Here is an 11,715-nt window from a genome sequence, read left to right as displayed (position 1 = left end):
TTTTTTCTAAACAGAGTCTCACTCTAATTCAGGTTGGCCTTGAACTCAGTAGGTAGCCCTGGCTGGCCTCGAACTCCCAGCAATCCTCCTGCCTCAGCCTCCCAAGTGCTGAGGTTACAGGCGTGCGCCACCACGCCCGGCTGATGATGATATTTTTGAGACTGAGTCTCGCTCTGTTGCCCAGCCTGGCCTCAAACTCCCAGCCTCAAGCAGTCCCCCTGTCTCAGCCTCTGAAGAATCTGGAGTTACAGGCATGAGCCGTGGCACCCAGTCGGACTCTGTGGTCTTGGAAAAAAAGCCTCACATTTCTGCAGTGTTATTTCTTTTTTCTTTTTGCAGTACTAGGGATTGAATAGAGGAGCTACATCCCCAGTGTATTGTTATTATTGTTATTTTAATTGTGGGTCTCGCTAAGTTGTGAAATTGCTTAGGCTGGGCTCAAACTTGTGATCCTCCAGCCTCAGTCTCCCAGACTGCTGAGATCACAGGTGAGCACCATTACACCTGTGGGATGCCACTTCTTTAAAACAGGCTAACACATCGGGCATGGTTGCGCACACCTGTAGTCTCAGCACTCGGGAGACTGAGGCAGGATCGCTGTGAGTTTGAAGCCAGCCTGGGCTACAAAATGAGCTCAAGGCCAGCCTGAACTGCATAGTGAGACCCTGTCACCAAAAGACAAAAATGGGCTGGGGATTTAGCTCAGTGGCAAAGCGCCTGCCTGGCAAGTGCAAGGTCGTGAGTTTGATTCCCGGTACCGGAAGAAAAACAAAACAAAAAACCAAAACAGAAAGACAAAAACGAACAAACAAATAAATAAATAAAATACAGGCTAACACTGCTGTCTGCCTGGGTCTCTGGGAGCATGTAGAGTGCCTGAGGAGGGTCAACCACCATCCCTGGCACGCAGGGAGGCTGAGTCAGGACCATCTCACTCCCCTCAGCCTGCAAGCTTCCCCCCTGCCAGTCCCCTCCTCTCTCCTCTCCTTTTCTGCATTCCCAGACTCTCCATGCCCAGCTTCAGCCACTGAAGAGCATACTGTCCTGCTGCAGCCTCCTGCTCTGGGACCCCAGGAGCGCTGTGGGAGCCTGCGGTGGGGTTGGGTGCCCCACTCTTCGGGCTCTGGTGTGCGTCTGGGACACCCTCCCCCAGCCGCGTGCCCCTTGGCAGCTGTGCCTGCAGGGCTCACTTGGTCTGAGCGGTCCTGGCCGGTTTGTCAAGGACATTCCTAATGGCCATGCGGGGGCGGGGCGGGTGTTGATTGGCGGCGCGCGCACCTGTCCAGGTGCACCGACACCGTAGTGGAGAGGCGCGGCCAGAGGAGGCCCGGTCGGCAGCCGGACAGGTGAGGCCCGGGGACTCCGAGGGGACCTGCCAGGCCAGGAGGGCAGGAGGGGCCCGAGGCAGAGCCAGCAGTGCCCTGTGACCCTTGCGCTTGGGGGTCCTGGGGCTTGGGGTTTCCCCGGGGCCTGCAGCCTGAGCTGAGGGGTGCTCAGAGATGGGGACGGGGAGCAAGGCTGGCCACGGGAGCCCTGGGCAGAGGGACTGCGCCGGGACACAGCCCGGTGTCCAGGAGGGTGGGAGCAGGGGCTCTGACGGGGGCCGAGGGTCCTGGTCCTGCCTATGCCTACCCTGCTGCTGGAGAGAGAGGGGCACCGTGGGTCCCTAGGAAGCCTACCCCACACTTACACACACACACACACACACACACACACACGAGCACACACTCAGCCTCTCCTGTCCGTTCAGGAATTAGAGGCCAGGAAAGGCTAAAGCCAGGATAAGGGGGTGTTAGCGGTCACCAAGGGTCTGTCTGTCTGTCTCTCCACTCAGCAGGGACCCAATGGAGGAGCTGGTGGGGCTGCGTGAGGGGTCCCCGGCGAACCCGGTGACTCTCCATGAGCTCTGGGGCCGGTGTCCCCGCATCCGCCGGGGCGTCCGAGGTGAGAGCCGGTCCCCTCCACCCGAAGCCCCTGAAGATCCTTCAGGACCCCACCCCTTCCCTCCCCCTTTCTTTTTCTTTGTCTTTTTGAGACAGGGTCTCACTATGCAGTTCAGACTGGCCTTGAGCTCACTTTGTAACCCAGGCTGGTCTCGAACTTGCAACGATCCTCCTGCCTCAGCCTCCCCAGTGCCGGGTTTACAGGTGTGTGCCACCATGCCCGGCACCCTCACCCTTGCTTATATCCCCACTATCCCTGCCCCCTGTCCCTGGGTAGCAGGAAGGGGTGACCTGGCTGCCCACTGGCCTGGTCCCCTGTGCCAGGTGTCTGCCTTCTGCTCTTAGGAGGCAGAGCCCAGGCCTGGCCACCGTGTCCCCCTCTACCTAGGCCTCTTCTCTCACCCACTGTGCCAGGAGGGGCCCCCCTGGGCCAGTGCTGGGGCAGGAGATGCCACAGTAGGTGGCTAGGAGCCACGGGCTTGGGGCCTGTTCACTGAGACCTGAGTGTCCCTTCAGGCAGGGGACAGAGGAAGGGGCTGGCGCCCACAGCCAGTGAGCTTCCCGGCTGGGCTGGGGCGTCATTGGAGGCCTGGGGAACAGGCGGTCCCACAGGCCCTGGGGTGACCTGCGTGCTCTCTAAGTCAAAGCCCCCATGGAAAGAGGCCTGTCACGGCTGAGGGCGCCTGCCCCATGCTCTGGCCTCCCCCGTCAGTGCCCAGTGTGGGTCAGAAGGGCTCTGGCAGGGGCAACAGGCCTGGCACCTGCAGCGCCACCACCTTTACCCGCCATGCGCCCGGGGGGTGTGACCCCAATGTCCTGCCCAGGTGGCCTGGAGTGGCTGAAGCGGGTGCTGTTCCGCGTGGGTGAGGACTGGTACTTCCTGATGGCCCTCGGGGTGCTCATGGCGCTGATCAGCTATGCCATGAACTTCGTGGTGGCGCGCGTGGTCCGAGGTAACTGTCCTGGTCGCCCACACGCACCCTGCCCTGGGCCAGGGGCTCCGAGCACGTCCCGGGGATGCCGGATGGGCCGCCGGGTGCAGCGGGGTGGAAGAGGGCTCTGGTCTGCTCCCGGCTTCTGCCTGGCTGTGTGGCCCTGGGCGGGCATCTGCCCCTCTCTGGGCCTCAGCCACCTCATTCCTTCCTCACCTGAGTGCTGTGCCCTCCCCGCCTCCCTCCTTGCTACCCTAGGGCAGCATATTGAGGACAGCGCTCACAGGCGATTCACAGCCTGTCTCCTTTAGTCTATGGTCACCCTGCGAGGGAGGGACCCTCGCTGGCCCATTCCACAGTTGGGGAAACAGAGGCTCAGAGAGGTTGAGTCACTTGCCCAGGTCACTCAACTAGGAAGTAGCAGAGCTGGGTTCCCCTCCTGCCCCTGCTTGGGGCCTAAATGGGCACCACAGCCTCCAGCCCTGGGGGCTGCAGAGGCTTCAGGGGGCTCCCTGACACCCTGCCATCCCCAGCACACAACTGGCTGTACCAGGAGATCGGGGACAGCCACCTGCTCCGGTACCTGTCCTGGGCTGTGTACCCCGTGGCCCTCGTGTCTTTCTCCTCCGGCTTCTCCCAGAGCATCACGCCCTTCTCTGGAGGTGAGTCCGCCGCCGTGCCCCTGCCATGTGCCTGGCACTGCCGTCCCCCTTGGCCAAGCCTTTGCGTCCTGTGGGTTTCTGAGGAGCGGTGGGAAGCAGTAACCCTGTTCCACAGCGGAGAAGCGGGCTCCGAGAGCCGTGCCTCCTGCCCACCACCACGTGCTACGGCCAGACGCGGAGCCCTGGGTCACTGTGGGCTCTACCTTATTCCCTGGGGCTGTGACAGGGCAGGGGCAGGGCCCCCGGGGCTGGTGTGGGCTGTGTGTGTGTGTGGACACAGACAGAGACAGGGGCTCCAGGCCTGGGCCCTGATGTCCCACTCTGGGGGCCCAGCTGGATGAACACAGACAGCCCAAGCTCCCCTCTGACCCTCAGCCTCCTCTTCTGCAAAACGGGGTTACGAACCCCAGCCTCAGAGGGTAGGGAGGCTCCGACCAGACCTGGACAGTGCCCCCCATCTGCCCACCCAGGCTCTGGGATCCCCGAGCTGAAGACCATCCTGTCAGGGGTGGTTCTGGACGATTACCTGGACATCAAGAACTTCGGGGCCAAGGTGGTGGGTCTGTCCTGCACGCTGGCCAGCGGCAGCACCATCTTCCTGGGCAAAGTGGTACGGACCCGACCCAGCCAGGCCCTGCCCCGCCAAAGCCCGTCCCTCAGCAGAGACAGGAAGACAGGCCCGGCCCCCTGATGTGACAGCAGCCATCTCGGATGGTCCTGGGGCTCGGGGGATGGCAGTGGGCGAGGGTGTGAGTGGGGAGGCCATGCTGGACCCCAGCAGGAGAAGGAAGAGGGGAAGACGGGTCCTGGCTCCCCCCAGAGCACTTGCCCCGTGCCCTATGCCCACACCTCCCCCTGCAGGGCCCCTTTGTGCACCTGAGTGTGATGATCGCGGCCTACCTGGGCCGTGTGCGGGTCAGGACCATCAGGGAGTCCGAGGTGAGGGCCTGGGACCCCTGGAGGGAGGGGAGCGAGAGGAAGGAGGGGCTGCCTCTGAGCCCAGGCCCTGCATCCCCAGAACAAGAGCAAGCAGAATGAAATGCTGGTGGCCGGGGCAGCAGTGGGCGTGGCCACCGTCTTCGCAGCCCCCTTCAGCGGTGAGGCCCCCTATCCTTGCCCCCGTGCCCCTGAGGCTCCACATGGCCCTGGCCTCCCCCGCTTGGGGACTGACCTGCTGCTCCTGTGCTCAGCGGAGGGGCCGGCAGGAGGGGCGGGACTGTCCTGGTTTCCACCCAGGCTGGGGTCCCCGGGGGAGATGTCTTTAGGAGGACACTGGACAGATGTGAGTTTGGAATCTAGTTCCTGCTGTGTGACCACGGCCAGTGAGCTCGCTTCTCTGAGCCTGGTTTCCTCAGCTCAGGTTCATAATAGTCCCCATGGTGGTGCATGCCTGTAATCTCAGCACTCTGGGAGGCTGAGGCAGGAGGGTTGTGACCTCAAATCCAGCTTGGGCCACTTAGTGACTTAGTGAGAGCCTGTTTCAAAGGTGAAAAATATAAACAGGGCTGGGGATGTAGCTCAGTTTGAAGGCCCTGAGTTCAATCCTCAGTACTGAGAAATAGTCAGGGTTCCCCCACCCCTTCTTAGCACAGAGTAGCCAGGGAAAAAAGGTTAGGGAGAGGCTGCGGCCAGGGCGCAGGGAGCGGCGGAGCCTCCTGACTCAGCCTCCCCGCAGGTGTCCTGTTCAGCATAGAGGTCATGTCCTCCCACTTCTCCGTCTGGGATTACTGGAGGGGCTTCTTCACTGCCACCTGCGGGGCCTTCATGTTCCGCCTGCTGTCGGTCTTCAGCAGCGAGGAGGGTGAGGCCCCTCCCCCGGCCTGCAGGGCCGCAGAGTAGGGCTGGGCTGCGGGGGCCTCGAAGGCCGGGGGTACTCGGGCCCCGCCCAGCCTCGGACCCCCGCGCCCTCCTCCCCGCCGCAGAGACCATCACCGTCCTCTATAAGACGAGCTTCCGCGTGGAGGTGCCCTTCGACCTGCCCGAAATCTTCTTTTTTGTGGCTCTGGGGTGAGTGGGGTCCCTGAGGGCCCAGCTGGGGGTGCGGGCTCCTGGGGCCTCGTGGGCGGGCCTGACGCCCACCCGCCCTGTGCCAGGGCCATCTGTGGCGTCATGAGCTGCGCCTACCTGTTCTGTCAGCGCACCTTCCTCGGCTTCGTCAAGACCAACCGGTTCACCTCCAAGCTGCTGGCCACCAGGTGTGCTGGGGCCTCTCAGGGCCCCCCATGAGCCCCCCTCCTCCCACCGAGCCCCCAGAGGAGGGGTGAGGCGGGGACCCCGTTTCCGGTCCATGGGGCAGGGAGAGGAGGCGCTCACGTCCCCCTCTCGGCCCCCAGCAAGCCGCTGTACTCTGCCCTGGCGGCCCTGGCGCTGGCCTCCGTCACCTACCCGCCAGGCGTGGGCCGCTTCTTTGCCTCTCGGGTAAGGGGCACTTGGGAGTGGGGTGGCGGGAGTGGGAGCCCAGCTCTTGCCTCCTTTGTGCTCTGTCTCAGTCCCCAAAACACCCTCTAAGGGAGAGGCCTGTGTGTCCTTTGATGGCTCAGGGAGCCCCCGAGGTCCCCAGCTGGGAAGCGCAGCGCAGGGGCTGAAGGGGTGGAGGCGGGTGGGGACTTGCGGGACAGCCACCTGCCCTGCTCCAGCTGTCCATGGGCCAGCACTTGGACTCACTGTTCGACAACAACACCTGGGCACTGGCCACCCGGAACTCGTCCCCGCCCTGGCCCGCCGAGCTTGACCCCAAGAACCTGTGGTTTGAGTGGTACCAGCCGGAGTTCACCATCTTCGGGACGCTGGCCTTCTTCCTGCTCATGAGGGTGGGTCCCCAGCTCCAGGGAGGGCTGCCTCCTCGGGCATGGGGCCTGGCCGGGCCCTTCCACCCACACTGCCCGCCCCACCCCTTCCCGCCAAGGTCCCAGGCAAGTGGCTTCAGCTCTTGGAGCCCCAGACTCATCACCTTTGAAATGAGTTACCCAGGCATGGTGGCACACACCTACAATAATCCAAGCACTTGGGAGGCTGAGGCAGGAGGATTGCCATAGATTTGAGGCTAGCTTGGGTTACATAGTGAGTTCAAGGCCAACCTGAACTATGTAGTGAGGCCCTGTGTTAAAGAAGCAGAACAATACAAATAAAAAAAATAAAATGGGGTAGGCACTGCTGTCTCTAACCTCTGCCCCTTGCCCGCCCAGTTCTGGATGCTGATTCTGGCCACCACGATCCCCATGCCCGCTGGGTACTTCTTGCCCATATTCATCTATGGTGAGTCCGGGGTGCTGAGGGTCTGAGAGGTTCTGGGGTGCAGGGGTGGGCCCTCGACTCCTGGCCCACCGCCTCCCTCCTGCTGTGGGACCCAGGATGGGCCCCGGGACAGCGGGCCTGGCTGGCTCCCCTCACACTGAGTTTGTGGTCAGGAGCTGCCATCGGGCGCCTCTTGGGGGAAGCCCTGTCTGTCGCCTTCCCAGAGGGCATTGTGGCTGGGGGCATCGTCAACCCCATCGTGCCGGGGAGCTACGCCCTGGCTGGTGAGTTCAGGGCCGGTGGCTGGAGGGCACAACTTGGGCTGCGCCTGGAGAATCGGCTGGAGGCTGTTGGGCATGGAGGGGCCACTGGGCAGCCCAGTCTGTCCCCACCCCTGAGCCCCCCACCCCGAGACCCCTCTTGGCGCCTGTCCTGTCCCTCTCTGCTCTCTGTGCCCAGCAGTGTCCAGCGTGTGCTTGCTGGTGCTCCCCGCCCTAGCCCGCGTCCTGGCTGTGCCAGCCGCGCCCTCTTGGCCTGAGCTGCCCCACCCCGCCCCCGCCTCCGTTCCCCCAGGAGCAGCGGCCTTCTCGGGGGCGGTGACCCACACCATCTCCACGGCGCTGCTGGCCTTCGAGCTGACTGGCCAGCTCGTGCACTGGCTGCCCGTGCTGATGTGCGTGCTGGCCGCCAACGCCATCGCCCAGAGCTGCCAGCCCTCCTTCTACGACGGCACCATCATCGTCAAGAAGCTGCCCTACCTGCCCTGGATCCGGGGCCGCCGCCTCGGGTGAGCGGCCGCGGCAGGCGGGGATGATGGAGCTGGGGGAGGCTGGGGGGGAGACCCCCAGAAGAAGGCCATCATGGCTGACCTTGGCTACGGCATCCTCTGGTCCCCGTGCCCCCAGTGCCCCACTGGCTGGGTGAGAACCAGGGTGCTCGCCCCAGCTCACACGGACACTGCAGAGCCAGCACTAGCTTTGGGGGTCCTCTCCCCGCCCCTCCTGCTCTGCTGTCCTTACTGCATGTGGGGAGCTGGGGGCGGTGCTAGAATGGGGGCTTTGAGGGTCTCCCCAGGCCACACGGGACCCAAACAGCTCCCATCCTCAGAAGGGCAGGACCCAGAGGCTCCGAGGGCTCTGGGCCAAGGTCCAGCTCCAAGGTCCTCAGTTTCCCCATCTGTGAGATGGGGGTGTTCACCCAGAGGTTTCTAAACCTCAAGTTGTTCTTTGGTTTGATTTTGCTGTGCAAGTTTTCTCCCGGTGAAGTTTTCCTGGGGAGCCGATGGGATAAATCATAGCAAAGTAGAGCTAGTCTGGGGGGCTCTGGGAGGCTCGGGTTCAGACCTGGGCCCTCGGTGAGGTATCTCAGGCTCCTTCCCATGGTGGGGTCCTGGAGCCCCTCAGTTCCCACGCACACTGGACAGCCACGGGTCCTGTCCCAGCTGAGCTCCCCGGGGACGCTGAGGGCCTGACAGGGGCTCCCTCTGCCCGCAGCTCCCACCCCGTGAACGTGGGGAACTTCATGAGCACCGCCATCACCACGCTGGCCAAGGATGCGCCGCTGCCGGAGGTGGTCAAGGCTGTGACCTCCACAGACACGGCCGAGTACCCCCTGGTGGAGAGCACAGGTGAGGGGTGGCGGGGGCAGGGGCAGGGCCGGCAGGGAGAAGCGGGGCATGGGGTCTGGGTATGAGTCCGGGCCCTGGCTTAGCTGTGTGGCATTGGGCAAATCCCTTTGCATCTCTGAACTTCTGTGGCTTTGTCAGTGACGTGGATGAGATCCACACTTGGGGGCGGGGGCTGACATGCGTAAAGAGACCAGATGGAGTGTGTAAGGCACCATGGACAGCTCCTGGAAGGAGCCCCCCCCCCAGGGGTCCTTGTCCATTCCCTGTTGCCAGGACAAGAGTATCTTTTAAAAGATGAATGAATAATGGCTGCGATTACAAGACACAAGAGTAGCTGGGTGTGGTGGTGCACACTTGTAATCCCAGCACTCTGGGAGGCTGAGGCAGGAGGATGGCAAGTTCAAGCCCACACCTGGCAGCTTAGTGACTTAGTGGCACTCAGTCTCAAAAAAATTAATAAATAAATAAATAATAAGGGCTGGGCATGTAGCTCAGTGCAAAGACCCTGGATTCAATGCCTGGTACTGGGAGAGAAATAACATGTGAAAGCTAAATCTCAAGGGCAGATCTAATCAGCACACTCTTCCTGCCCTGTCAGGGTTGCCGTCAATTCCTCTTGTGCAAATGAGACAAGGCACACACATGGCAACCATAGCGTGACTGGATTTTGTCCCCACTTGCCTTTTGGGTTGGCATCTGGTGCAGTGAGGAACCTGTACAACTATACTTGTCACCCCTGCAGCCTCCCTGGGAGGAATAAAACCACCTGTGAGCCGAGTAATATCACTAAAGTTCCACGAGCCACAGGGTCCTCACCGATACCGTCCAGGTTTGCCAGGGACCTCCGCCCCATGGCAGGTGCACCCCCCTACCCTGCGCTCCACGCAGCAGAGCAGGCAACACGCACGGCCTGCACAGGGGTGGCCCCGAGAAGCTTTACCTGCTAAAACAGGGCTGACTTCAAAGACAAAGTTCTCTTCCACCCCGGAGCTACGGGCAGCGCAGCGATCCCAGCCTCCCCCGTCCGGCCACCAGGAAATCGCTTTATTACCGGAGCCGAGGATGGCGTGGGTCCGCTTAGTTGTCAGCTCCGCTGTGGAGCCGGGGTGGATCCTGGGGCCTCCTGCAGAGGACACAAGACACCCTCCTGTGGCACGTCACCCCCCATGGAGATGTACCCAGCTCAGGCTCCAAGTTGTTATTTTACTGGACAGAGGGCAAAGATACACTCAGAGGCATAAGCACCTGCCTGGCAAGCACAAGGTCCTAAGTTCGATTCCCGGTACCAAAAAAAAAAAAAAAAGAAAAGAAGGCAAAGATACTGAGGTAGCCCTTCAAACCCACCACCCCCGTGCTACCCCAGGGCAAGCGTGAGCCCGGGACAGAAGGCGTCAGAGCCCGGCGGCCTCCGGGCAGTGTTCACTCCCTCACTGGGCTGCGCTGGACCCGGGCCTCCTGTCCTGAGAGAAGGAGGTGACACGCTGATGTCACTCTGCAGATGTCCCCAGCTCCTGTGGCAAGGCCCTGTGACATGGGGATCTCAGTGGGGACCAGCAGGCAGCCCCACCCAACCACCCTCACCTGACACACCCCTTGCCTGAAGCTGAGGGACCTTGCGAGGGGCAGTTGGCGCCTGTCCTCGTGCCTCAGTTTCCTGTCCTGTGAGATGGGTGGGAAGGGTTGTAACAGACCACAGCTTTCCTCAGAGAGAGGAGCCCCGCCATGGGCGCACAGGAAGTGCTCAGGAAGTGTGCGGTCCTACTCTGTAACCCGCCCTCCCCCTCTCTACCCCCCAGAGTCTCAGATCCTCGTGGGCACGGTGCGCAGGGCCCAGCTGCTGCAGGCCCTCCTGGCTCGGCCACCTTCCTGGGCTCTGGGAGGACAGGTGGGTCCTGGAGGGGAGGTAGCGCTGGGGCGTGGCACGGAGGGTGGGCTGGGGGGAGGGGAGGTTGGCCGGGTCCGGGTCCCCATTATCTCTCTCTGTCCCCAGCGGCATCTCCACGACATCCTGGCTGGAGGCTGCCCCACCGAGCCAGTGACCCTGCAGCTGTCCCCCGACACCACCCTGCACCAGGTAACGGGGAGCAGACCCACGGCTGAGGTGGAGGGGAGACTCGGGCTCCGGCTTGCGGGCCCTCCCCCCACCGTCATCCTCCGCTCCCTGGGGCACAGCGGCTCCCATCTGTCCGCCCCTCCCTGCCAGGGTTGTGATGCAGACACTAGCGAAAGGAGGGCTCAGGAGACAGAAGCTGCTGGGTGGGAGACACAGTGGTTAAAGGCACCCCATCAGCGGGGCATGGCAGTGCACGCCTGTAATCCCAGCTACTCAGGAGGCTGAGGCAGGGGGATCGCATGTTCAAGTGACTTAGTGAGACCCTGTCTTAGAATAAATAAAATGGGCTGGGGTGTAGCTCAGTGGTTTTAGGCTCTGGGTTCAATCCATCCTCCCTCTCCAAAAGTATTGCATCAAGGGGTCAGTTGATTTCACTTTTATGCCCCCCACATGCTCTCTGTATGGTTTTGGGTTAATTACTTAACCTCAGTACAGAGCGTGGCCCACGAGGCCGAGGAGGCAGCAGCAGCGGACGGGAACTTGGGAGTGGCCGGGGATGATGCCCTTCCTGCGAGCTGAGGCTGTAACGGGTCCTTCCCGCTGAGGCCCGGCCCTGCGCCTTGAGTGGACTCTGGCGGCCCCTAGCGGTCTCAGTGTGCATCGCAGACCCTGTCTTTCCCTGGGGGCGTTCCCGGCCTGAGACCCGGGTGGGGCAGCCGGCGAGGCGCCCCCGCCCTGCAGCGCCTCCTTCCCGCCCCGCCAGGCACACCACTTGTTCGAGCTGTTGCACCTCCAGTCGCTCTTCGTGACGTCGCGGGGCAGAGCTGTGGGCTTCGTGTCGTGGGTGGAGGTACCAGGGTCTCGAGGGCGGGCCAAAGCAGAGGGGGCGTGGGAGGGCAGCATCCTCCCATGCGAAGTGTGGGGGTTTCACAGGACTCTAATGAGCCCCCCTTCTGGGCCCGGCTTCCCTGTCGCCTGCAGCGGTCCTCTGGGCTTCCGGGGCGGCCAGCCCCCATCTCCCCCTCCTCCTCCCTCCCGCACCCCTTCCTGTGCCGTAGCTGAAGAAGGCCATCTCCAGCCTGACGAACCCCCCAGCCCCGAAGTGAGCCGGCCTGGCAGGACAGACCGGACCGCTATCCCCGGCGCCGCCGCTCCTGCCTCTCCTGCCATCCTCCCAGCCCGGCTCCCGCCGTGCCCGAGCGGCGCCCACAGTCACGGTGCCACTGGGTCCCATCGCGGGGACAACAGCGACTGCCTCGAGGGA

At 62.8% G+C, this 11,715-nt stretch overlaps 1 protein-coding gene across 3 annotated transcripts; it reads left to right on the top strand.

Moving 5' to 3' along the window:
- The first annotated feature begins 1,254 nt into the window (after positions 1-1,254).
- Positions 1,255-11,641, top strand: LOC102005501 (chloride channel protein ClC-Ka). Of its 3 annotated transcripts, none has more exons than XM_005409849.2 (20): positions 1,255-1,346; positions 1,835-1,944; positions 2,768-2,896; positions 3,409-3,537; positions 4,008-4,147; positions 4,399-4,476; positions 4,556-4,634; positions 5,213-5,338; positions 5,460-5,544; positions 5,631-5,732; positions 5,871-5,955; positions 6,174-6,347; positions 6,723-6,792; positions 6,945-7,055; positions 7,345-7,558; positions 8,265-8,398; positions 10,195-10,283; positions 10,389-10,472; positions 11,215-11,301; positions 11,510-11,641. In XM_005409849.2, exons 2-20 carry the CDS (start codon positions 1,845-1,847, stop codon positions 11,555-11,557), a joined length of 2,064 nt encoding a protein of 687 aa, XP_005409906.1. In that variant the 5' UTR covers positions 1,255-1,346; positions 1,835-1,844; the 3' UTR covers positions 11,558-11,641. The 3 variants fall into 3 exon arrangements, with proteins under 3 accessions (XP_005409906.1, XP_005409907.1, XP_013362870.1); XM_005409850.2 differs by having other exon boundaries at positions 1,256-1,346; positions 1,838-1,944; XM_013507416.1 differs by lacking the exon at positions 1,835-1,944 and having other exon boundaries at positions 1,328-1,346.
- The last annotated feature ends 74 nt before the right edge of the window (positions 11,642-11,715 follow it).

This window comes from Chinchilla lanigera, unplaced genomic scaffold, assembly GCF_000276665.1.
Source record: "Chinchilla lanigera isolate Chin_1 unplaced genomic scaffold, ChiLan1.0 scaffold00126, whole genome shotgun sequence".
In the NCBI taxonomy this organism is placed as follows: Eukaryota; Metazoa; Chordata; class Mammalia; order Rodentia; family Chinchillidae; genus Chinchilla; species Chinchilla lanigera.
Note: the sequence above shows the minus strand (reverse complement) of the source record. Positions and strands in the feature narration are given on the sequence as shown.

Coding starts and splice junctions, on each gene's coding strand:
- LOC102005501 (XM_005409849.2), top strand. CDS start 1,845: ATGGAGGAGCTGGTGGGGCTGCGTGAGGGGTCCCCGGCGAACCCGGTG. Junction 5,733..5,870: donor TCCAAGCTGCTGGCCACCAG/GTGTGCTGGGGC, acceptor CTCGGCCCCCAG/CAAGCCGCTGTACTCTGCCC. Junction 10,284..10,388: donor CCTGGGCTCTGGGAGGACAG/GTGGGTCCTGGA, acceptor CTCTGTCCCCAG/CGGCATCTCCACGACATCCT.